Raw genomic sequence first — 27,531 nt, forward strand, 5'->3', positions numbered from 1 at the left:
AGGAACACATTTTAAAACACATCAAGATACATTAATTTATTGTACATTAATTAATTTCCCTCATTAGTTTTAAACCTCTTCCTGCCTTCTGTCAAATGTTTACCCAAAACAAAACCTATTCTGCAACCAACATTGCTAACTTTGTTTAATGCTGCAGTATTTACTGTGATAATCTGGTATCTGCTCCATAGTTGTAACCATCTCCAGTCTCAAGCCAAAATGATTCAAATGGCAGCGCCCTCTCGTCGACGGAGAATAAGGTGATAAGGAAAGACTAGGATTACTTATTAAATACAGATGCTTCTCAATCAGGGGTAATTTTGCCACAGCAGGTTCTGCTGCCGCTAGTAATGTGTTTGCAGCCTCTGACCACTAGGTGGCACAACTCTTCTACAAATTAGCAGGCAAATGTTTTTCAGTCTTTATCAGTAGCACTCAGCCTTGCCTGGAAAATGAACTAAGTTTGACTGTTATATTCAGTGGATAATCTTTTTAAACAGACAGCAGTTCATCTGAACCTATTATAGTGTGCACTGCAAAAAATGCTTTTCTTAATTACATTTGTTTTTGTCTGAATATCTATATTTTCTTAAATCAAGAAGCACTCTAGACAACCAAAATTTATAGTCTTAATCTAAGAAATAATATGCCAAAATTAAGTGTTTTTTTTTTTATATATATAAAACAAGCGTAATAATCTGCCAATTGGTTAAGCAAAATAATCTTATTTTACATCGGCAACACTTTTTTTTTTGTTCTTAGTCTGTTGGCAGATTATTTTGCTTGTTTAAGAAGAAAATCACACAGTTTTGACACATAACAAAACAAAATGCACTTGTGTAGAAAATGCTTCTTGATTTAAATTGGACTAGAAAGAAGTCAAAACCTCTAGGTAAGAAAGGCAAGTTTTTGCAGTGTGGACATACAATGATAAAAATCCATTATTATTAATATTATAGCCTTTATTTTACCAGCACATTGAGATTAAAAATGTTTTTTTTACAAGAGCCATCACCATAGCCATAAATTGTCTGCACTTTCTATGATGTTGACAAACACTGCCGTATTAGCATATTAGCATCCTGAGCAGATTGTACAGTCCGCCTTTTTTCCAGGGGTTTATTGTACAGTCTGCCATTGTTAGATTATCAGAAATGGGAAGATTATCCCCTATACCAGCGGTTCAATCCTGGTCTTTGTAGTCCCCTTGACTGCTTTTTTGGCATGTCTATGTACCACACCTGATTTAAATAACCAGCTCATTAGAAGAGAGCTCCATAAAGGACCCATAAGCTGCGTTAGTACGTTACGTTAGCAATGTATTAATGTGATCTCGACTTTAAAAGTAAAATAAGGATTTGTTTTGGTGTTACAAAGCAATTTACTAATTTAACGGTAAAACAAAACAGTAATTAGCGCACTTTAGTGATAACATAACTTAAGAAAAGTACTTTACCTTCAAAAGACGGTTGGTGACTGTGCATTCGGATCGGCGACGTGAAACGAGTCATCTCAATGAATCGAATCTTTTCTCTGACTGATTCATTTTACCGGAGTTTATAATGTAATTTACACCGTTACGCCAGTAGGTGGCGAAAGCGAGCGTCTTTTTAATTGTGAAAGACTATCTGATTGAACCTGTAAAGCACAGATTCATTAAAACACACATATTCCACAAACAAAAAGTTTATTTTTTTAGAGAAAAGTCTGTTTACATAGAATGTTTATTTTAATGTGTCTACTCAAGTCAATTTTGCCAAATAACACACGCGCACAAACACACACACACACACACACACACACACAAATATATATATATATATATATATATATATATATATATATATATATATATATATATATATATATATATATTAGTTGTAGTCATTAATAACTTAAAATATTGTAATTACCTTATACATGCATAATATAGACCTATAATTTATTGGCAGCAATGTATTATCTAATTTCAATTTTGCATTTGTGTCTTATTTAAAGTGTGTGATAAAAGTTTATAATAATTTAGTAATTAAATTTACTCTAACATTGCAGAAAACACATTATGGTTACCAATCACACTAACAATAACACTAACCTGCTTTTTTTTCAAGGATAAAATGAAATAAAAAGTGTACTTAAATGAAGATGTAGAAAATACTGATGTAGATACTGATGTTGGATTACTTTATTTATTTTGGATTTTCAAAGCATAATTGTCCTGATTATACTGCCTCTCAATGGTGAATGTGGTTACACTCATGGTATTATTTGATAGCTTGGTCATTTATTTTTCTAATTTGGCAACTGTCAGTTGTCATCTGGAAAATGGTTTAAATTTCCGCTTAGTAAAAAAAAAGTTAGTGTTCCATTTGGGACTTCACTACATTCATATACTAAGCTATTGAGTGTGTAAATGCATAAATACATAGTGCAAAATTGCATAGTGTGCGACACAGCTGTGTGTTGTTTCATCAAATTGCATAGAGAACAGGATCCTACTACTACTACGGCTACTACTCAGTAAGTACTGCAATTGAATTTAAACGTACTACTCGGCCGTTAGAAAAGTACGTTCTATACAGTATGAATGTGAAAAGTATGAATGGAATTCGGACATACTACATCCGCCATTTTGACTTAGTCACGTGACTTACCTGCGTCATTTGCGTCGATTTACTCCCATTCATGAATTCGCTCTCAGGGCATCCTGGGATAGCGCAGCGTGCATGGGATGCGCACTCCGGAATCTTGCCGGAAGTAGTAAGTCATCTGGGTACTTCTCGCATACTGTTTTTCGAATTCTATGAATTCGGACATACTACTCGGCTCGCATACTGATTTTAGCATACTGTATAGTAAGGAAGTATGCAGTTTCGGACGCAGCCTCTGTGTCTACACAAGATGCGAGTGGTGAGAAGTGATTCAAAGCGATAAAATCTAATAGGGATGATGTGCCATTGTATTTCTAAGTACTACTGACACAGATGACAAAGTAGATGTAGTAGAAGTACGTAAGTGACGTGTATAAGTGAAATGATCCCTTTTGACTTGCTTTATGAATTTAAGAAAACACCAATACTCCAATTATTGCTACATGACTCCTCTCCACAATCCATTGTCAATTCTCCAAGTAAGAGATGATTAAAGAGAAGGTTGTTTTTTGTGATTATCTGCGGGCTCATGTCTATGTCAGAGCACAGCTCTATTTTATTTGACAGTGCTGTAATGACTCCTAACACATTTGACAGGAACGCACCTGGCTTATTGTTAGAAAGTGGCGCTTCTATTCAGAAAATTATCACCTACTATCGAGAAAAGGCAGAATTGGTGTTTTTCACTGGTAAATTTTCACAAGTTTATTTGAACAAAACTGTGAGATTAACTAGCAAGATGCATTTGATGAAAGAACATTATTTGCTGAAACTATCTTCTCTGGCATCCGGGGTAAGGTAAAGTCGGAAAATATGTGTACAGTGGTAAGCTGAATTAGGGTTTTCATATGAAAGTTTTTTTTTTGCTAAAGAAATATAATTAATAAGTATTAATCAATTCTTTATTAAGGAGTGACTGACTAGTTTCATAGACAGCATGTAAATAGGGATTGGTTACAGCCTCCAGCTTTGCCAGATGTACAATAATTATCGTATTTGTACAATGATTTCGACTTCTGTATGATGTTTGATCAATAATGAAAAAAAAAATTCTGATAATTTCAGAATTTTTTTGCTATTAAAATGAATTTCATTGTAATCTTAGGGCAGGGGTGGCCAACCTTGTTCCTGGAGAGCCACCTTCCTGCAGATTTCAGTTGCAACCCATATCAAAGACACCTACCTGTAATTATCACGTGGTGTTCAGGTCCTAATTAATTGGTTCAGGTGTGTTTGATATGGGTAGCAACTGAAATCTGCAGGAAGATGGCTCTCCAGGAACAAGGTTGGCCACCCCTGTCTTAAGCTGCGGTCACACTGGGCTTTTCCTCCCATAGACTTCCATTCATACGCACACGAATGTGTCAGACCGGAAACGCAGGGTCATGCGTTAAGTTTCGCTGGTTGCTGCGGTGCAAAGTTCAAGCTTGGTGAACTCTGACCTGCGAAAACGCATCACTTGACTGCGTGAGACCAACCAAGGATCAAAACATGACCTCTCTGGACAAAAATCTAAAACATGGAGCAAATTCTGACTTTTTTAATGCCTAAAGGAAGGTTAATTTAATGCCTTCACTGCCATTACTTTCACATTTAAAATGTAATGTTGCTCATCTGTGCAGTCAGTGAAGCATAAGCTTTGATTGGCTGATCCTTTAAAGTAATGAGGTGGTGTCCTGTTATATTTTAATGCTAGTTTATTCCCACCCCTTGTCGCAGCGGCGCACGACAGAATTTCACACACACAAACTCTAGTGTGACCGTAGCTTTAGGACTTCTATACTTATTGATCTAGCTCCATCATTTTCTATCTCATCTTACGTTACATCTTCTCATCCAATCAACATGGACAATGGCTCTCTCATGAGTAAACATTCCTGCCAGGCGCGTCCGTGCTTAGGTCAGTAGTTTTTAGGTTTTCAGGTAGGTATGGGACGATAACCGTATTCAAGGTTTACCGTAGTTTGGAAAAGTGAAGGTTTTAAATCTTCAAAATGTTCCATTCCTAAGGTATATGTATATGTAAAAAAAAAAAAAAAAAAAAAAATATATATATATATATATATATATATATATATATATATATATATATATATATATATATATATATATATATATATATATATTTTTTTTTTTTTTTTTTTTTTTAGGACAACAGTATCTCCAGCAGAAAAGATATCTGATCATGCCATTTTAAACTCTAAAGAAATCTGTCTTTTTGAAACTAATGAAGACAGCAGAAGTCAACGAGATACATTTGATTTATTAAGCCACATTAACGTGTTTACTGATCCAAAATACTTTGAACGTTTCTTAAAGTAAAATACGTTGGCTGCTTCTAAAATCCCCTACTACTCAGTAGGTATTGCATTTAAATTTACTACTTGACCGATAGAAAAGTATGTTCTACACCCCTACTGAAAAGTCCAGCTTAAACCAGGCTAGGCTGGTTGGCTGGTTTTAGCTGGTTTTTGGCCATTTCCAGGCTGGTTTCCAGTCATTTCCAGCCTGGTCTTAGCTGGTCAGGCTGGGAGATGACCAGCTAAAACCAGCTTGACTAGCCTAGCCAGGCTGGGAGTCCAGCCAAAACCAGCTATGTCCAGCTTAAACCAGGCTGGTCAAGCTGGTTTTAGCTGGATTTAGCTGGTCATTTACTAGCCTGACCAGCTAAGACCAGGCTGGAAATGGCTGGAAACCAGCCTGGAAATGGCCAAAACCCCTCTAAAACCAGGCTGGTCGACTAGCTAAAACCAGCCAACCTAGGCTGGTTTAAGCTGGATTTTTCAGCAGGGACAGTATGAATGTGAGTAGTATGGAGCTTGGATGCACTATGGATGCCATTTTGTCATCACATGACATACCTGCTTCACTTCCATTTATGAATTGTTTCACGGTGCATCATGGCATAGCGTAGCGTTCATCACTTCTAAATCTTGCAGGAAGTAGTAGGTCATCCTTTTTACATACTGTTTTTCAAATTGTATGAATTCGGACATACTACTTTTCTTGCATACAGTTTTTAGCATACTATGTCATATGAAGCAATTTTGGACGCAGACATCATGTTCAAAGTGATAAAAGTTATTGTTTTTTTACCCAGACAATTAAAAAGAACATATTTTAGAGCAGTAATCACAATACCGTGAAACGGTGATGCTTTTATCCAAGGTTATAATACCATGAGAAACTTATACCGGCCCATGCCTAGGTTGAGGTCAGTCTTTAACGAAAAAAAAGAGAAGGATGGGAGAGTTTGTTTTTTGATGTTCTCCTTTTTTCCTATTTAAACGTGTCATGTAAAAGTAGTTTTTTCATCGAAACAAAGCCACGAATTGGCTCATTACAGAAACTCTGAATGGGTTCGTGTACACCTGTGTGTTAAAAATTTAGGAGGGTGCATTGCTTTCAAGCCAACCAGCACTATGTTGCAGTCCATGACGACATTTTACTTCTAAATGAATCCCTCAACATCTGCCAACAGGCAGGTATCCGATAATGGGGACTAGGAGGTTGGATTTAAACCTTCCCAGTAAGGTACACCTAGTTGTTGTTTTTTAAGGTATTGTAGTAATTTGCATGTCATTTCGAAACACTATTTGTCTGGATAATGGCTGTATACTCTCCGTTTTTCTAAAAATAAGATAATTTTTAGGTTCTGGTACTTTCATTGTTCATACGTTCAGGTTCTGACATTTCCCATCTGGCAACACTGACAGCCTTCCTTCTCTTGCTTTTGTTCACTGACAATGAAACTGAATAAAATAAATACATGTCATCGTCTCATACAGCAGTGGTTATTTCTAAGTGCTCAGGTCTGTGCTTTTTTCAACAACGCTGTGGCTAATAGGAAAAAGTACAGAGATTCCCATGGTAATTGAGGCAAAACAATCTGCTGGAAGAGAGGTGCTCACTGGGTGTGCATTAACAGGACACCACCTCATTACTTTAAAGGATCAGCCAATCAAAGCTTATGCTTCACTGACTGCACAGATGAGCAACATTACATTTTAAATGTGAAAGTAATGGCAGTGAAGGCATTAAATTAACCTTCCTTTAAATCATTTCAATAAAGGCAGAAGGTGCACTTAAGTCCAGGGATATTAAAATCTAATATTTCATTGATCCTTCACCAGATTTCTATAAAGAAATAACGAAAAATTCTGATAAAGAGCTTTTCACTGATTCCTAATGTCCTTAAAGCACATCAAAGGCATCCTATTTAAAGTCCCTGTCATGAAACCAAAAGCCATATATATTTATTTATTTCTAAACAGAATTCATGCGTGGGTAAAATTTCCGCATTTACAATTTAGGTATACAACTACCTCTGGTGGTTCTAGTGTTAAGAGGTGCAGCTTAGAAATACTGCAAACATTCCTGTGTTCCTAAAATGAGATTAAGACCAATTTCAAACCATTTGAGAGAAAGAAATATAAATCAATTTTTGGGTAAACTCTTCAGAATGATGTGACAAATAGCAGCTTTTAACCAAACTAATGTCCCTTTTTCTTTTGAGACTTTAAATTTTATTTTCATTAGGCATAGTCTCTTTATTCATTAGTGGTTGCCACAGCAGAATGAACCGCCAACTTAATCAGCATATGTTTTACACAGCGGATGCCTATCCAGCTGCAACCTAGTACAGGGAAACATCCATCCATACTCATTCAGACACATACACTACGGCCAATTTATTTTACTCAATTCACCAATACCGCTTGTCTTTGGACTGTGGGGTAAACTGGAGCACCTGGAGGAAACCCTCACAAACATGGGGGGAACATGCAAACTCTATACAGAAATGCCAGCTGATGCAGCCGGGACTTTAACCAGCGACCTTCTTGCTGTGAGGCGACAGTGCTAACCAGGGCTTGACATTAACTTTTTTGATCACCAGCCAGTGGCTAGCAGTTATCCAACATTACTAGCCACTCACCATTTTCACTAGCCACACTTTTGTTGTTGGGAAAGTATATTTTATATGCATAAATATGACTTTGACATGCTAAAATGACTTGATTTAAATTTTTTGGAATGTCCACATGCCTCCTCATTTATTTTACTTATTGTGTATGAGCTTGCTCAGTGAGCATGAGCACACTGGTCATGGTTTCATAGTGTTGTTTTGCAATTAGTTTTTATTTCACATGACTTTTCAGAGCTGAAAGGATTTACCAAATTTATCTCTGACCACATTAAAAATAAATAAATAACTTTTTTTTTGCCACAAATTTTAAATAATGTGTCAAAACAAGCAAAATATAGCTGTATACCATACTTTTTATTTAACAAAACATATCTTAAAAAAAAAAAAAATGTTGACACCAGTTAACTACACATAAATGGGAAGTTAATATCCTGTATTCTGTTTAAATAATCGTTAAAGCGAAAGCAACCAGTGCTGCTTACAAAAAAGACTAACCAGGAGCTCTTGAAAGCAGCAGGACTGTGGGTGCAAGAACATAACGTTTTGTCTAGTCTCTTTGAAAGAGAACCGATTACACCATTTGCGTTTCCAGGCACGGCTGTTTCAGGTAAAACGGGAGCATGCACGTGTTTTAAACAGTTGCGCGCATCACATCAGCTGTTGGCGCGATTGATTATCCTCTCATTCAGTATTCAACCGGCTTTCTTTAGCCCGCACGAACAAAAATTATATTTGTCAGTCATGCTGCTTCTCGCTTCTATGGTCGCATTTGCACGAATATTGGGCCATCCTTATTGTCGAACCCTGCTTTTAAGAAAAACTACAATTTAAAAATTATTTTTAACCAGCCAAAGTGGCTATTGGAGATAGCTGTCAAACCAACCAGAGCTAAAATCTACCCGCATTTGGCGGGTGTTAATGTAAAGCCCTGGTGCTAACCACTGAACCACTGTCACTTTTCTGACATTTTCACGAAAAATAACAGCCATAAAAAGCTTAGTGTGTTCATCAGCAGTTTTTCTATTTAAAATAATCATCTAATTATTAATATTTATGTCTAATGTGTTAAACATGCACTGTAACATAAGCTCAGTGAAACAAACATTACGTTAATCAACATAACAGTGTGAAATGAATAATGCCTAATAAGTCACATAGGAGAAACTGTCCATCATATGGCTTGGAAAAAAATATTTGCTACCATTTCCTTGGCAAATAAATATGTACAGCAGGTCATACCATAAGAGGGAGAGGGATATTTTACCATGCAACAGTGGGTGTCATCCAAACCAGTCCACCAGAGGAACACATGTTAGCCTACTTCATTAGTACTAATGTGTATAATGAGTCTGTGTGTTTCCTTAATATGTTTATGTGAAGCGATCAGAGTTCATCTTTCGTAGTTTGGGCGGCAGGTGTCCATCCATGCGGCCTCCACCACCAGACAGTCTCTGTAGTTTCGGTGGCAAGTCCGCAACTGATTTGCTGATGGCCTCGCTGGAAATCCTAGTCGTCTTGGTAACCTGCATTTCCTCTAAGACCCCAGGCACTGAACTGATGCGCTGGAGCTTTATAGGCAGTTCGCCAAGGCTGTATGTCATCTCTGATGTGGTGGAGCTCATTCTCAGGAGCTTCCTGGGAAGCCCATCTCTACCTGTCATCTTCTGAACTTTGGCTGGTAATTTGGTGGTGCTCTCTGGATCTTCCAGTAGTTCTAGGCAGTCAAGGGAGCTGTTCTTTTCTCCGCTGTTGCACAGCGATGGGGCCATGAGTGGTGAGGACATGAGTAATGCCTCGTCCTGTTCCTTTGCACTGTAGGGAGGTGTGGGAACTTCGAATGTGGCATGGAACTGAGAATAATCCACTTTAAAGAAGCCCTCCTCTAGAGAGATGACTGGGAAGAATCTGTGGCCCCAAAGCACCTCGTCCTCTGTGTATGATGTCCGCGCTTGACAAGTCATGCCTATGGACAAAGGTACAAGAAAAGGAATGTGAATAAATAAGAGTAGTCAAAATCAAAGATTTATTAATTAGCGTAGAGGTCTGCATTCTGAATTTCTGAATAAAACGCGGTAGCGGTTAGTAACTCTGGTGTAATTTGAACGGGAGGGGCAGTCTAACAATATAGCGCTCTTGAGTCCTGATATTATTTCGGAACAGCATATCTGTGATTTCCTGAATGTTTTTGAGCACCGGTACAGCCAGTGCTCTCAACTGTTACATGCTAAATGCATGAATTAGATGCATGGTTTTTTCCCCAGTCTGTGTGCGCATCATCTGCATAACGGTCCTCAGCGTGGGCTTTACCAATATGGGAGAGCAAAGTGAAGGTGCGCTGTCCTTCAGCTTGCATTAAAAAATGGTCAGTTTACTGTCCGGAAACCCACATTAGGTGAGTCTTTTACATGTGTCATAGACACAAATGGAAAAAAAATAGGCTTTGCGCAATGTGATAATACCTCAACGTTTTACCCTTTAAAAATCACAAGACTGTGTGGGAATATTAATTTATATTATCTGTATTTAACTGAAAAGTTGTTTTTAGGGTGTGACAGACCTTAAATGTCTTAGTTTCCTGAGCCATGATGGTCTCCAAAGTAATGCAAATTGTCAGTTTCACAGCACTGCTGTATCTATCGTCTCTGTCTCCAGAATATCATTTGCACACTGTTTTAATGCTAAAATGTATGGTGAATGGGTAGTTAAATGCTGATGAGATCGGGCCTGGAAAGGCATGTTACCCTGCTGACAACAACACTTCATTTGCATGCTTTGTTTTAGACCAGGGGTGCTCAATCCTGTTCCTGGAGATCTACCTTCCTGCAGACTTCAGTTGCTACCGATATCAAACAACCTGCCTGTTATTATCAAGTGGTGTTCAGGTCCTAATTAATTGGTTCAGGTGTTTGATATGGGTAGCAACTGAAATCTGCAGGAGGGTAGATCTCCAGGAACAGGATTGAGCACCCCTGTTTTAGACTGTCCCCACCAACATGTATCAAATGTATTTCAAGAGTTCACACTTAGCTGATGATTGATTATAAGCAAGTTTGGCATGCTGTCCCAGGAGAGAGCCCTGAGCTCAAAGGTTCTTGAGCTCTGGGCTCCCTCCCGTTTGGAGGGCGAGAGGGGAGCCTTGAGCTCAGGTAGATCTCGACAACTCCCCCTTGATAAAAACTGATGACTAAAAATTGAATGCTATGAAAATATAGCAATAATATTAACTGTAGTGCAAAATTTATGTGTTTTAGATTTATCAATTTCCTTGTTGTGCATGTTTTTTGGAATGTGGGAGGAAACCAGAGGACCCGGGGAAAACCCACGCAAGCACGGGAAGAACATGCAAACTACACACAGAAACGACCACCGGCCTGTTAAAGGACTAGAACCGGTGACGTTCTTGCTGTGAGGCGACAGTGCTAATCACTTGGCCACCATGCCGCCCTATGGAGGGAAAGGTGAAGAGGTAGGGTGGAAGGGGGGATTCTTCAAATCGAAGATGACTGTAGTGAAAAAACCCTGGCTCTTTATAGTGGGTTAGGAATGGCCTGATTGGTGGATCATGCATGCTAATGCAGAACCAGCCGTGTTCAATCATAATCACGTGCTCCTCTCGAAATTAGTTTATGAATAAACTTCACTTAAACTGAGTGTCTGTTGTACCAATTGAGAGTTTCTTTCGATGCGCCACAGCCATGCTGAGTTCTTCTTATTAAAGGATTCTGCTTTGAAGACAACCGAAAGTTCTCCCTGGTTTTTTGGGCTCGTCTTAGAATTTCACAACAGTTTGGTGCCGCGAGCCAGACTACAGAAATTCACAACAACTGGAACCTCAGGTTTAACTCTTGATGGTAATTTTGTCATAAATTAAGAACATGGACCTGTTCGTTGATAGCAATTTGTCATTTGAAGGCCATATTTCAAACCTTTATGAAACAGTTCTGTTTATTCTTATGATTGTTTTAAAATTAGAAGTTAAAAAAGTAATGCTATGACATCATGCTCTCAGTACCTAATGCATAAAGCAAATCTGTGCTTATCCAAACTAAATTGCAAAAAGTAGTGTATTTCTTCTTATCTTGATTTGTCTGTTTCTCTCATATACCAAGGTGAACATTGTCATTTATACCAAATGTAATTTATAACATTGAAATCGTCATTGTCAGGAAATAACCTTGACTGACGGGTACCTGCACTTCTATTAAGAATCATGTTCATTGAGCTCAAGGCCCCTGAAGAGGGACCTCAATTCTAAATTGTTGTGCAAAAATCATTTAAAAACCATGTGTGGACAAAAACCTGTGCGTATGCCTCTCTTCCAGATTTATAAATAGCAAATGATCTTGAAGATCTTGACTTCTGTCAGATCTCCACCTTGTAAACGCCCCCTAATTAATATCATTACCATATGAAAGAGCACATGCCAATATCCAATTTTCTCTGCTTGAGATTGAAGAGCACAAAGAAAGAAAAACTTGTCAGAGTAGGGTAGAGGCTCCATATAGAACATTATAGAAAAAAAAATATTACTTTTTTATTTATGGTTGTGGGCAACGCAGTGGGTCAATTTTATCCTGTAAAAGATTGGATGCTTTTACTGGATGTTCGAACAGCTGCAGTACTTCAACTGCAGTGTGTATGCCTGCAGTAATTTTCCGTGTTTTACAAATATGAACGTTGTTATGAATTTAAGTGCACACACACACCAGGGCCGGAGTGGGACTCCTTATCAGCCCTGGAGTTTCAAGCCTCAGACCGGCCCACGACTGACTGTATTAAAATAAGTTAATTTCCAATTCAGTTTCTAATTACACTATCACGTCTTTTTTTGAGAAAACAGCTGCTTTAGAACTTCAAATGTTCAACAACCCTAACAGTATTATATGTGTTAACAATAAAAATGAAAATAATTAATTACTCAGACGAGGATCAAACCCGGGTTGGTGGCGTCGTAACCTAACGTGCTAACCCTCATCTGAGTTATATCATCATTAACCTGCAGGCTGCATCATGCCCACGAGGCTGCGAGAAAATAGATAAAAAGAGCAGAGCTAGTCAAATAATGAATAAGAACATTGTGGTCAAGTAAATAAATAAATTAATTTTAAAAGTGTGACTGCTGAGAGCAACAGATTCTGGAGCTAGGGACACTATTCTCCCGGTCCTCCCGATTAGCCAATACGGGCCTGACACACACTCTAATGCTGCGTTCACATCAAATGCGGAAGAAGTGTCAAGCATGAGGGATTAACATGTTAAGTCAATGCAGAGGCGCAAATAGACATCCTGTGGCGTGATTGATCTCGCACAAGTTTGCGCGAGTTGGAGAAATCAGAACTTCAGCAGACATTCATGCCGCATTAACCAATCAGGAGCTTGCTCTTTTGGGCCGTGAATATGACGTAGAGCCTGTTGTTGGTGTCCCGGGAGGAAATCCTCCTGCCGACACCGGACAACAGTTGATTAAACTGGGCTTGGCTTAGTCAGAAGAACCGCTGAAAGCTTCCAACATCCAGGTTCAGTTTTTGGAGGAGTTTATGGGCTCACAGAGCTGGGTACACCTCTGAAAAGATGTAGTGGACTCAGACTTGGAAATTAATCGATTTTCAGCCTTCATAAAGCACAGTTATTCCCTCAATAAAATCCATGTTAGCCATTTAGCAACAAAGCTAGAGTCACCAGGCAGACAGAAGCCCAGGCCATGACACGAATCCGCATCTATTGTGAAGCGGATTTGATGCGCGAATGTAGCAGATTTGACGGGCAAATGAAGCGAGTAAACTCAAAATGTTCACACATCTATTTACACGCGTATAGCATGATTTATCCATGCGTACCGTGTCTGGTGTGAACACAGCATAAGATCGAATATGAGCATGCACACATTTTATAAATGAGGACCCAGCTCTGCCTCTTCATTTGTTTGACTTGTCCCCTGACTGAGCCTGGTTTCTCTCAAGTTTTTTTTTTTCCTTATTTCCATCAGATGGTGGAATTCGCGTTCTTTGTCAATGTTTGAAGGAATTGGCCACATGTTGCAAAAATGTGATTAAAATAATAATAATTTTACAACAAAAAATAATAGACATGAACTGGACTTAATGTCTACAACAACTAATGTCTCTTCTCGAATCAAAGCCAGCTATATTTACATATGTCAGCTTCCACCAAAACAAACTTGTTTGTTGCAAAAGTGTTAAAGGACAATATCTTTTCCCTGCATCATCCATCTCTCTTGTGTGCCACTGAACTCAACCTAAATGGCACACACACCAGGTGAGTGCTGGAATGACCACAGGACATGTCGGCACCTAAGTGGACATGTGGTTGACACTTCCCACAAGGACAATGATAATACCATGCAGCCACAAAAACCACTGCTCATGAACACCTGCACACTAACACTGAAAGTCTATGACATATTGTAATGCTGAGTTCACACCAGACGCGGAGGAATTCATAAAGCGCGAGTGATTTAAATGTTAAGCCAATGCAAAGACGGGAATAGACATCATGCAGCACGAATGACTCGATTCACGCGAATAAAACGGCACAAATTGAGGATGTTTCGTGCAAATCGCTCAAGTTTAAAAATCTTAACTTCAGCGGACATTCACGCCACATTAACTAATCAGGAGCGTTTGCTCTTGTGTGGCCGTGATTATGACGTAGAGCCTGTTGTTGGTGTCCCGGGGGAAAATTCTCCTGCCGACACAGACAACAGTTAAACAAACTGGGCTTGGCTCAGTCAGAAGCACCGCTAAAAGCCTCCATCCTCCAGGTTAAGTCTCTGGAGGGGTTTATGAGCTCACAGAGCTGGGTGCACCTCTGAAATGATCTAGAGGACTCAGACACGGCTTCAAACAAATCGATGCTGTTTTTCAGCCTTCATAAAGCCCATAAACGGTTATTTCAGCCTGATCTCGCGGGAAAACGTAAGTATTTTATGTTTTGGCAGTTTAGTGGCTAATTCGTACGAATTCGTAAGAGTTCAGTCGTACGAAATTGTACGATTTTTAAAAAGGAGGCATGGCACCTAATCCCACCCCTAAACCCAACCGTTATTAGGGGATGAGCAAATCATTCTAAAATGTACGAATAAGATTGTACGAATTCTTACAAATTAGCCACTAAATGAAAAAGTTACGAATTGCCATGAGATTGTGTTGGTTATTCTCTCTATAAAATCCACGTTAGCCATTTAGCAACAAAGCTACAGTCACTAGGCAGACAGAAGACACCCAAGGAAGTGATCAATACCTTTTTTCACCAGCACAAACCAGGTGCTAGTTTGGAGCCAGTGCTATTGCCAGTTCGGAGCAGATATGTCTGGTGATCCTTTTAAGACCTACTTTGCTTTTTTCATTGTCTAGAGAGCCACCGTAGAGGCACATAAACAAATTTTCCCTCAATGCTATTAATATGAACCCTTTCACGTGTATGATCACACCAGTGTGATCACCCTTAGCTGGTCCCTGAATCATATGATCATACCAGGGTGATTAGAACATTTAGAACGCACGTCATCAACTGCTAAAATTTAAATCTTCGTTGCACTGAAGCTTAGAAAGAGATACACTGTGCTTTTTTAAATCCCTATTTATTAGTTTTCAAATAACATTTATTTTAGGTAACAGACGTTCAAATACAATATTTAAACAATGCATTCAAACATCTAAACTAAACATGGTGGCATTCATCGCCTACCATAAAACAAATAAAATTATGATTATTAAGCTGTGTAAATGATGAAATACATGTTCGTACACATATTGGACAATATCAGCTATTTATTTTTTACAATATAAGTAAAATGATTGTTAATAATTGTAAAAAATGAAAATAGACAAAACATAATGGGCTCTATTTTAACGATCTAAGCCAGGGGTCACCACTTGTTCTTCAAGGGCCGGTGTCCAACAGGTTTTCAGCTCCAACCCTAATCAAACACACCTGAACAAGCTAATCAACGTCTTACTAGGTATACTTGAAACAACCAGCCTTCCAGGACCGAGATTGGTGACCCCTGATCTAAGTGAAAAGTCTAAAGCACATGGCACAAAACTGTTAAGGGCATGTCCAAATCCACTTTTGCTATTTTAAAGACAGAAAAATACAGTCTTAGTGCTGGCGCAAGGTCTGTGAGGGTTGTTCTTATTCTCTTAATGCGTTATGGGTGTGTTTTGAGCATAACATGCATTAAACCAATCAGAGTCTCATCTCCCATTCCCTTCATTAGAGAGAAAACAGTTAAACAATGCATCTACATGTAGATAAACAATGAGCCTCCTTCTGTGGCCTCTTTGCTTCCTCTTTTATTTCCTTTTACTCTTTACTTTAATTCTTTACATTCGTGGATCAAAGAAACAGTGGTAAACACACTCCACTGAAGTCTTGGGCAATGTGAAACATGCATTATTCTCTGATGACGTCACCTTCACTGTCTTTCCCACATATGACAGAGTTGCGGTGTGGAGAAACCCCAAAGAAGCATACCTCATAGGCTGTTGCATGGCCAGAGGGAAGTATATTATTTATTAACATATAATTTATTAATACAATGTTATCGCTAAAACCTAAAAGAAAATAATCAATTTGCTTTTAAACAGTGATTCTCTTTCAGATTGTCTCCCATTAAGGGATTTCTATGACAAAGTGCCAATGAAATGGCTATGAAATTGGCAAGTGCAATCCACAGGTGCAGCCACTCACTCTCACACACACACACACACACACACGCACAATTCAATAAAGAACAGTTTTCTCTAAAATAGCAGTCCTGAGTATGGCGACTCCTACCTCTGGATGACAGTCGCAATCTTTGTGATACGTGTTTTGGAGTCAAACATAAGGTCACAGAGCTTGTGAATAGTGCATGACCTCATTCCAAGAACATATCTATGGCTGTGTAAGATTGTGGCGTGCAGTGTTATAAGTGTGTGCCCCCTCTGTTGTTACCCACAAAAACAGTTAAGACTTGGGAAGATTAGATTATTACAGTTGGCAACCCCAGATTCATAAAGGGACTAAGCCAAAAAGAAAATGAATGAACTAGTCTCTGAATGTAAAAAATCTTTGCATGTATTGAAATGATTGTTGGCTTAATGAGTCTAATGAGATTTAAAAAAAAGAATTATTTCACAGGAAGCAGTTTTAAGACGCATTAAAGCATATAAATCCCACAAGTGCAATCTAGAATTCTTAGACACTATTGTATTACAGACAATTATTTATGGTATTCTATGTTTTATAGGGTAAATGCTCCAAAAATCATGTCGTAAAAAGACGTAGTGTAACCCCGCCGTTCTTATGCCACCCAACCCGCTCCGAGCTGGTAGAGGAGTGAGGTTTACCTGCACTGCACAGCACACACTAGCTGGCCTCTGTTACACTCACCCCCCTTAAACCTTATTCCCATCTGGGTCAAGGCACCAATGTAACCCCGCCAGTCTTATGCCACCCAATCCGCTCCGAGCTGGTATCGAACCAGCGACTTTCCTCATGGGAGTCGTGTGCTCTACCAAGGAGGCTAAAGACCATGGCCTCTAGCATTTGTCGCTAGAGCTCCTTTAGAGGTCAGTGGAGTGATGTTTACCTGCACAGCTCTTACTAGCTGGCCTCCATTACACTAGCTGACAAGTTTTATGTCCTACCTAAGAAAAAAAACAAACATTTTATTTGTTTTGTTTTGCTTTGATTTTTTCCAAGTGTGGCACCTGATGGCACCTCACTCATGGCACTCACCAACCGGCCACTCTGCAATGTGTTCCTGGATCAACATCTCTGTTGACCCTGAAACAGCATTACAATCAACCAGTCAGATTTTAGTTACAAAATATTTACACTTTATGTCAGGGTACGGTGCTTTGACATAGTAACTAGGCACCTAATATTTCCCTCGGATTTTAGTATAACTTAATTGTAGGGTTAGGTTTATGATGTTCAAAAAACATGCTGACCTATGAGCGTGACCTGAAAAATCAGGTTGTGCCACCAACTATTTAAGAATCACAGACAGACTACGGGTTCAGTCTTTGTGCATGATTTACCACCTCTTCAGTTTACAATTGCACTAACAAATAATGCACCTCATCAGTCATCAATGGGTGGAATGAAACCACATCAATCATAGCTTATTATTAAGGACTCAGTACTTTCCTGCAACAACGGATAGCAATATACGGTGATTTCATTGGTCATCTCAGCCTGAACACTCCATCATCATATGACAGTACCCAATACATTACCATTAAGTAAGGTGGGTGTCACTGTAATAACCCCCTCAACATAGCCTACATAGGTTGCATAGATTCTAATTCTGCAGGTAATAATATTACATCTTCCAAAGAAACTATGTTCACAACCTCTTAATTTCCTTTCACAACCAGATCAAATTAAAATAAATTTTTATCATTTATTGGTATATCAAATTGTTTATTTGTTATTGTTTATTTAGGCTTCAGATTGTGAGGAGTGTTTTAGATGGAGTGTGCTGCTAGTTTTGTTTGTCTTGTTAAGTATATGTACGTTATGGGGTGTTGTACTCTGTGTGATTTATTAACTTTTTAGGGACCCCCTCTAAAATGAGATGATTCATCTCAAGGGGCTGTCCCATTCATTAAATAAATTCAAATTCAAAGATCTGTGTGCTGGAAAAAGTTGGGATAATCAACATTGAGCTACAAACTGTTTTGATAATTGTATGTCTTTCAGGGTTCATACACATATCTACTACAAAAATTCCATGACTTTTCAAAGGCTTTTACAAAACTTTAAGGTAAATATTTATAATCTTGTTTCTTGTAATCTCAATGTACATGTGGTAAATAAGAAAAAAAAATGCACGTTTAAATTTATTTGAATGAACCTCTGAAGGGAAAAGAGCAACATATGAAATGTGCAGCATGGTTGGGCATGAGGACAAGGATTGAGAAGTGCTGCTCTGGCGCTTTAAGCTTCTTCTTTGTTGCTGAGAAGGATAGCAGTTTATAACCCTGCATTGATTACCATGCTCTCGATTCCCAGACAATCACATTACTGTTAATAGTGAAAGCTTTGACATTTGATGAATCTACATTTGACTTAATATAACAGCTCTCAAGAGATTATTCAAATGTGACTGTCCTTAATGTGTCCCATTAAAAATGTCCTTTAACAATATACAGACCCACACTTCAGCAGAGCTGCAGGATGCCATTCTATTTTTTATTTTATGTATTAATTTATATATTTTTATGATACAATCATGATATAAATACATCACTGTGTCCTACTGAGCATGGCAGGCCTGGAAATATATAAACTAAGACTAAAATTACTCAAACTGATGTTAAGATACTTTCTTTAAATCACAAATTAGAAAGGAACATCTAAACATTTCATTCATTTATTTTATTTTCGGCTTCACAGCAGAATGAACCACCAATTTATCCAGCATATGTTTTACACAGCGCATGCTCTTCCAGCTGCAACCCATCTCTGGGAAACATCCATACACACTCATACACTACGGACAATTTAGCCTACCCAATTCACCTGAACCACATGTCTTTGAACTGTGGGGGAAACCAGAGCACCCAGAGGAAACGCAGGGAGAACATGCAAACTCCACAGAGAAACGCCAACTGACCCAGCCAAGGCTCGAACCAGCGACCTTCCTGCTGTGAGGCGACAGATTTACCTACTGCGCCATCCATCTAAACCTTTCTTGATTTCAAAAAGGCTATTGATTCCTGCACGTCCCGACCAAAACTTTTTCCACTAGAAAGGTTTTGCTTTCCATTTAGGTAGAGCTGAAGAAGAAAGAGAACATTCCTATGTAGAGTGTCACTGGGATAGATTGAAAGAGACAGAGTAAATGAGGTTGTCCAGCAAGGGAGGTTAGAAAAAAAGAGCAAATGACCATTCCTTTTCTGCTTTTTGGGGTGTCTGACAGGTGTAGCATAACAATGGGGCCCTATTCAGGGTTGCCAGGTTTCACAACAAAAGAAGCCCAAATAGCAAATAAAAAAGGGGTGGTGGGGGGTATGGGGAATAGGGCTATGTTAGATATAAAAAGAAAAAAAATACTCACAGATCAAAAGTTTCTGAATTCCATAGGAAAACCATAGACGTGGCAACATGCCCCCCCCCCTTTTTTTTAAAGAATTTTTTGATTTTTTTCAGTGTACTACATTAAGGCCCAATCCCAATTCTACCTCTCAGCCCTTTCCCTTAGCCCTACCTCTCGTTGTGCATGTTCACGTGAATGTCAAGATTCTGTCACTTTGGTCTCTGGACTAGTCCAGACACTAGTCCTGTCCTGTCTTGTATGTTGTGCTTTGCTTGAGTTTTCCCGGGTCGAGCTCTTTTATTCCGTTCTTGTGTTTGTTTTGTTTTTTAGTACGAGCGCAGTCTTGGCATGCTCGGAATGCGAGCTCTCTATCTGTTGTTTGTGTTTGTTTTGTCTGCAGCATGCTGTTTCATTCTCAGAGTCTAGGTCCAGTTGTTTTCGGTTGGCACTGGGATTTAACATGTGTATTGCATGTGTGAGTTCACAGTAAGTGTTTTCATTTATTGTGTGCTCGTGTCTTGTGTTCTGTTGGTGCTGTGTTTACATGCGCTGCATGCTTTACTGTTGTTTCATGTGAACAAGTGGTTAATGAGTTTACTCATTGGCTCCGTGTTCTAGTCCCGTTTTATTTGAGCACATGGTTTGTGTAGTCTTCGTGTCATGTGCTATCTTGTCTATTGTGTAGTCCCATCCACTTTTTTATCCCATTATTAGTTTATTCAGTTCACCTGTTAGTTTGTTAATTCTTTCTGCTTAAAGCTCCCACTTGTCTGATGTCCTGTGCCAGTTTGTCCTCAATGCTTCCCCTTTGTTCCTGCTCCAGTCTTGTTGTGTTTTCCCCTGTTCAGCCCTGGCCAGCCAAGTTTAATAGCCTTTTTGTGTTTTAGTCATGTTTTTCCCCCTCGGGTGGTTTTTGTTTTCTTTTTGTTTTCTTTTAATTTTTAATAAACCATCTTATACTGCACTTGAGTTCTCGCTCCCTCATCCTTCCTCAGAAACCCCAACAGTGAAGGGGTTGAGATGCCCCACTTCTTTTGAGCTTGGAGGTGTAGGGTTTAGGGTAAGGGCTACATAGTCCTTAAAACCGAGACTTTTCAGGACCACACTCACAATTTCCTAGACTACACCATCTACAACAGCAGTAAGGTTGTATATTTTGTCATTATTACAGATTTTTAAAACAAACAAGCACATGTTTTATTACACTCATAACGACATTCGTGTTTTACCATCAAGCTTAAAAACTATAAAAAAAAAACACAAAATTTTGCTATCTTTAATCCATAATAATAACTCCTGTATAGTAGTCCCACAACATTTTTTCATATCTGTCATTCAATGACACTGGAATACTGTGTAAAACATTAGAATACACTAAGGTCCAGTCCCAATTCTACCCCGTACCCCCACCCCTCATGTTGCACGCTCCCGTGAAGTTGTAGGGGTGTTCCAATTCTCTTTAGCTTTAGGGCGAAGAATACAGAATTCCCAGAATACATAAGCCACAAGGGCACATTCGAGCACATTTGCATGATATTAACTATGATGAACTAATCAGATGCGGCTCTGTTGGGCGGCTGAAATATGAACAGCATCCTGAGTCGACAGCAGCCGACTTGCGGCGCGGGTGTGTGTACCCTGATAGAAACCTATGTTTAGAATTCTAAAATGCATGGCGCTGCGTGGAGCATCGCCGAGCGGTGCTTCTGGTGTGCGACCTGCTTTAGCTTCCCACCAGTGCTAATATACAGCCATATCACACTCCTACTATATAAAAAAAAACTTTTCAAAAGACATTTTTCTTGATTCTCCATAATTATCCTGTACAAAAAAACTTTTTTTTGTTTTTTCGCTTTAATACCATTAAGAATTTTTGTTTGTAAATGTATTCATTATTGCCATATAAATATTAAAAATGGATGTTGTTTTTTAAAAGCATTACTGACTGTATTTCAGATGCTTGCAATGCAGGTGAGATAATCGCATCATTCATGAATGTAAAATCACACAAGCCTAACCTTGAAATGAGAACAAATCATTTACACGACTGAACAACATCAGCTGCCAATTATTGCTCTCTCTGTCTCTCTCTCTCTCTCTCTCTCTCTCTCTCACACACACACACACACATGGCTATTTAAGGAGAAAAGACAGAGATCTGGAAAATGTATTGTCTTGATTAAGTCAAGGATTAGAATGGAATAAACATTTTATCAACTTAGAGGGAATTTACTTGAATTTAAATGAAAATGGTGTGGAAATGAAGCTTTGTGTATGTTATGTGAAGAGAACATGCTATTTTTGTATGGTGATGTTTGGTGTTCTTGGTGTTGTACTTTTCCTTTTGAAATCTTAATGTAAATTAAAGAGGTTTTAAAGCCTCTTTCTCTCTTTTATAGATGTATGACAGAACTTTCTAAGATATTTTTCCCTCACATGGTTCACATGGGGCTGTGTGCCACACTCTTAAATAATGCATCACCATTTAGCTCATCCATGGGAATTCCCTAAAGACTCGATTACCAGGCCTATTTCACGTATGAAACAACACACAGATATACAACATACACATCAGTTATCTTCATTGGCATGTCATTTAAAAGCAGTTTGTTCTTCAGCATGGCTAATTATTGCATGCTAACACGTTGTCTAATATGAAGAAATACTCTACTTTGACTGAACTGTTTGAATTTTTTATTTACTTGATCCTAATGATCTGAGGGATCGGTTTGGTTTGTATTCAGTCAGCATATCTGTCATGTATTGAGGTCCTAGGCCATTTATTGATTTATGAACAAGTATTAATACTTAAAAATCTGAATGTAACTGGGAGCCAGTGTAAAGACCTGAGGACAGGTGTGATGTGCTCTGAGTTGCTGGTTCTGGTCAGAATCCTGGCTGCAGGGTTCTGTATGAGCTGCAACAGTCTGACTGTCTTTTGGGGAAAGCCAGTGAGGAGTCTATTACAGTAATCCACCCTATTGCTGATAAAAGCATCAACACGTTTTTCTAAGTCTTCACTGGAAACAAAGCATCTTATTACTGCAATGTTTTTGAGATGATAGTATGCTGATTTAGTATACTGATTTGACATGAATATTAAAATTCATATCTGACTCCAGAACAACACCAAGATTCATTTTCTTGTCAGCTTAGTCCCTTTATTAATCTGGGGTCGCCTCAGCGGAATTAACCACAAACTTATCCAGCAAGTTTTTACGCAACGGATGCCCTTCCAGCTGCAACCCATGTCTGGGAAATATCCACACACACATTCACACACATTCACATTACACCACGGACAATTTAGCCTACCCAATTCACCTGTACCGCATGTCTTTGGACAGTGGGGGAAACCGGAGGACCCGGAGGAAACCCACGCGAAGGCAGGGAGAACATGCAAACTCCACACAGAAACGCCAACTGAGCCGAGGTTCGAACCAGCGACCTTCTTTCTGTGAGGCGACACCAAGACTCTTGGCATTTTTGACCCCTAAAGCCAGAGCCATTCATCTTGAAAACCTTATCTCTGCTAAATGTCAAATCATGTTTAATACCGCCCCTTTTCGCAGAGTTGTACGACAGAATTTTGCCTGCTCAAACTCTAGTGCAGGGGTCACCAATCTCGGTCATGGAGGGCCAGTGTCCAACTTGCCTCAACACACCTGTCTGGGTGTTTCGAGTATACCTAGTAAGACCTTAATTAGCTTGTTCAGGTGTGTTTGATTAGGGTTGGAGCTAAAATCTGCAGGACACCGGCTCTCCAGGAACAAGTTTGGTGAACCCTGCACCCGTATGACCGCTGCAAGTTATTTTCAAAGTAGGGTGGCTTCGTTTTTTATAAGATGACTGAAACTCCTAAAAATTGTCCCGGCACAAGCTTCAACCTTCGCCAGCAAGATGTCAATTTCAGATTGTGAAAAGTTTTTCTTTTAATTATTATTATTAATTTGTGCTCATCATTCTTAAGCATAATAAGCCAGAAATTGGCATGTGCTCTTGTGTATGGTAATGATATGAATTAAGGGCGTTTACAAGACGGAGATCTGACTGCAGTCAGCTGCGCACAATTTAAAGCTCATTATCTCTTTATACATGTCACATCTGGAGGACAGGGCTTTTGTGCACACGTTTTCTGAATCGCACTTTTGCGGAATGACCTTAGTACAAATTTATCATGACTTCTGCACAACATTTTATAAATGACGTCATACAGTACATTTTTGTGTTGTAAACTCAAATTACATCAGTTTAGATTTAGATCACAAAGATTGAAGCATTTAATACACTAAAAATAATAAATGACCTGACCTGACACTTCAGGTTTTACAGCAGGCAATGGCCACTAGCATATCTCGGCATCTATAATTCAGCATATGGTTTTGCCAGCAAGATGTGCTATATTTAGTTCACTGGTTTCATCATTTATGGAACTCCTTATCACCGGTTGCAAAACAGCTGAGCAATGCTCAAAGCTTACAGTCTGTATTTATGAGAGCCTTTATCAGACTGATCTCAGTGCAAGGCTAAATTTACACTGTGCGTTTGAGAGGATTTTGATTATTCTTTGTGAAGGGATTTTTTTGCTGCAGGCTGCATCCTTCTAGAAAACATCAATAGGCTTTGCAGAGAAAATAAGCAGGAAATCCTCTTCATGAAAATGATAATGTGGACAGGGACACAAAATGCTGGGATAAGTTTAATGGAAAATAACAACAAACAGCATGTGTATATAACTAAAAAGGACATAGACCCAATATACTCTTTCTTGTATCTATGGATACATTTTTTTTTATTTAATTGAAAAACAAGAACAATATTAACATGAACTTCACATATGATTAACATCAATCTTAACCTTCTCCAAACAGCGGTCGGTGTTCTCAAAGCAATTAATACAGCCACCTGAACACTTTCCCTAATGTATGATCACTTCATGATCATTTCTCATATCACTATTGTTTAACCACCTGGTCCCAAGCCAGCATTAAAACTTTGAAGCCACTTGAATCATTATACAAACAATCTATAAAAACCCTTGATAAGAAACCAGTTCAATTTCACTATTGTTCAATATTAAAGAAATACAAACTGCTTAGTTGGGATTATTAAATTTGTACATATTTGTTTAATGTTTAAGGCCCTACATAACCCGACTTCACCACTAAACCAGTTCATGAATATTACGGTGCTTTCACACCTACACTTTTGTTTCAGAACCAGTCTCGTTTGCCTAGTTAGCGTGGTTCGTTTGGCATACGTGAAACCACCAATCGCGCTCGGATCCGCGCCAAAACAATCGCTCTGAGATCACTGGTCACACTTTACAATAATGTTCATTAGTTAATGTTAAGTAATGCATTTACTAACATGAACAAACATTGAACAAAACATTTACCACAGTATATATTCATGTTATTAAACGTTAGTTAATGAAAATACTGTTGTTCATTGTTAGTTCATGTTAACTCATGGTGTATTAACTACTGTTAACAAGCACAGACTTGAATAGTAATACTGCATTAGTAAATGTTCAATTATGATTAATAAATGCTGTACATGTGTTGTTCATGATTAGTTCATGTTAGTAAATGCATTAACTAATGAACCTTATTGTAAAGTGTTACCAGATCACTTGAATGAGGTGATCTCGGCTAGTTTGAAACGAACTCTGGAGCGGATCAATTGTAGTGAGAAAGCAAACGATCTGAGCCCGGCTATATCACAGTGTTTTATGGATATGTAATAGGCATACGGCTATATGAAGAGAGAATTATGAGTGGGGCGGGAGGTCATTCCAGACATCCCAAGTCTCCTGGAAGTTTCGGTAGTCTCCCGCACATCATGCACAGAGACTCCCGCATGCTGGTAAATGAGTGATAATCTCCCGGTAATCATAATATATTATAAAGAGTTTAAATACTAAAATATATTTAAACTCAAAGCCTTAGATACTGTAGTTACAGTACATTACATATTAAGTAGCAGCACAAATATAGACAGTCAAAAAAGTAAACAGAGAAAGTTTTCAGAAAGGCGTTCAACTAACATTCCTAATTATTTTAAATAAAAAGGGCCAATTTTACAGCAAAATCTAAATAAACTGCAATGTGTGTGTAGTTATACTTAATTCCTCTAAAGCCTTTGCTGAAGTGTTAGATATTCAGGAATGTTTGGTGAGTGAACTGAAAGCTCAGTTTACCGTGTTTAAAAAGGTAAGGTTTGATGGATTATAGAATCTCTCATTGTTATTCTATTAAAATTGTAAAACCACAGACATAAAACAACTTGTCAGTTCCTGGACATCAATTTGCCACTTTATCTGTTCACCTGAATATATTTTTAATAAGTGCAAACTTTTAGCCTTTTAGTACTTTGACCTCTTTCTCTGGTCTCTCTGATGCATGCCTCTGATGCATGTCCGGTCTGTCGGAGGAAAAAGTACTTGTTACACAGTTTTCATGGCCTCATAATAATCATACGTAGGAAAGGAAGCTGCATGGAAACATACATGGATGGGGGAGGGGTTTACAAAGTGGGTTGCCATAGAAACAGTGTTACAGCCACCAGAAAACTGGAGTCTTGGGATTTGGTACTTGCACTGTTCATCAGTTATTAACATTGTATTGTGCTCATGCCACACGACTCTCTTACAGGAGAAATGCTTGTGAAGTGATGTCTAATATACTGGGATTCTGCATTGATGAAATAAATGTGTTTTGTATACTCTGCATGTTTGGTGAGAAGTCCTTCTTTTACTTACAAATAATGTTGTTCCATCAATATGCAATAATATATTCACAGAGCTTGATTTAAGTGGGTTATGGGGGGATGGCATCCCCCTTATTGAAAAATAATGACAAACATTTTCTGGAAACCGTGTATCCCCTTTAGATTAATCAAGCAGATTGAACAGTAAAATCTTTTATCTATGCTAATTTAGCAACTAAATAACAGCAGCTGGCCAATTAGAAGTGACTGCGATGAGATGCACACAAGCTTTTATCCTTTATGTTTCATCTGTTGTTCATAAAGACTTAAGAGCAACTTTTGTCGTTCTTTTGAAAGAGAAGAATTAACATCTTTGGTAGAAATATAACTGAGACATCTTTGGTAAAAATACATTCCTCTGATATAACATTATCTGTACTATATGTAACTGTTAAAGACACTGAGATGAGAGCGAGAGAGAGAGAGAGAGAGAGAGAGAGAATAATTGGCTCAGCTGAGCAGCTGATGTTGTTCAGTTGTATTTGTTCTCAGTTCAGGGACAGGCTCTTGTGATATTAAATGATGCGATTAGCTCACCTGCATTGCTAACTTTGGAAAATGTAGTCAGCAATGTCTGAAATAAATGCATTCTTGAACGACTTGTATACTTTATGACAATAATAAATACACTTAAAAACCAAATTTAATAAACACTCCTCTTAAACAGATAAACAAAATCTTACTTCGTAGAATAGGATGATTGTAAAAAAAAATCAAGAAAAATATGAAATCCAAACTATAAACTGAGCTCAGCAGAGAGAAATCAGAGCAGGAGAATGGTAAGGAGATAATTAAATCCTGAAGATTTAAACTCCACTGAAATACTGCAGCAATTACTGAATTGCCCTTCTAATATGATACCATGTTGTTGGCTCTAGTAAAATTTGTAAAATAATATTACTAATAAATGTAATTGAATTTATATATATATATATATATATATATATATATATATATATATATATATATATATATATATATATATATATATATTCATTCATTCATTCATTTTCTTGTCGGCTTAGTTCCTTTATTAATCCGTGGTCGGATTGAACCGCCAACTTATCCAGCAAATTTTTATGCATCGGATGCCCTTCCAGCCGCAACCTATCTCTGGGAAACATTCAAAT

General features: G+C 38.3%; 1 protein-coding gene across 1 annotated transcript in view; it reads right to left on the minus strand.

Moving 5' to 3' along the window:
• Window positions 1-7,327: 7,327 nt before the first annotated feature.
• Window positions 7,328-27,531, minus strand: part of kcnj3a (potassium inwardly rectifying channel subfamily J member 3a) — a 34,297-nt gene continuing 14,093 nt past the window's right edge. Inside the window, exon 4 of the mRNA XM_087267455.1 lies at window positions 7,328-9,541. Coding sequence (XP_087123581.1) covers window positions 8,949-9,541 — 593 coding nt within the window. The 3' untranslated portion in view covers window positions 7,328-8,948. The remainder of the gene's footprint in view (window positions 9,542-27,531) is intronic.

This window comes from Danio rerio, chromosome 9, assembly GCF_052040795.2.
Source record: "Danio rerio strain M-AB ecotype USA chromosome 9, GRCz13ab, whole genome shotgun sequence".
Taxonomy (NCBI): Eukaryota; Metazoa; Chordata; class Actinopteri; order Cypriniformes; family Danionidae; genus Danio; species Danio rerio.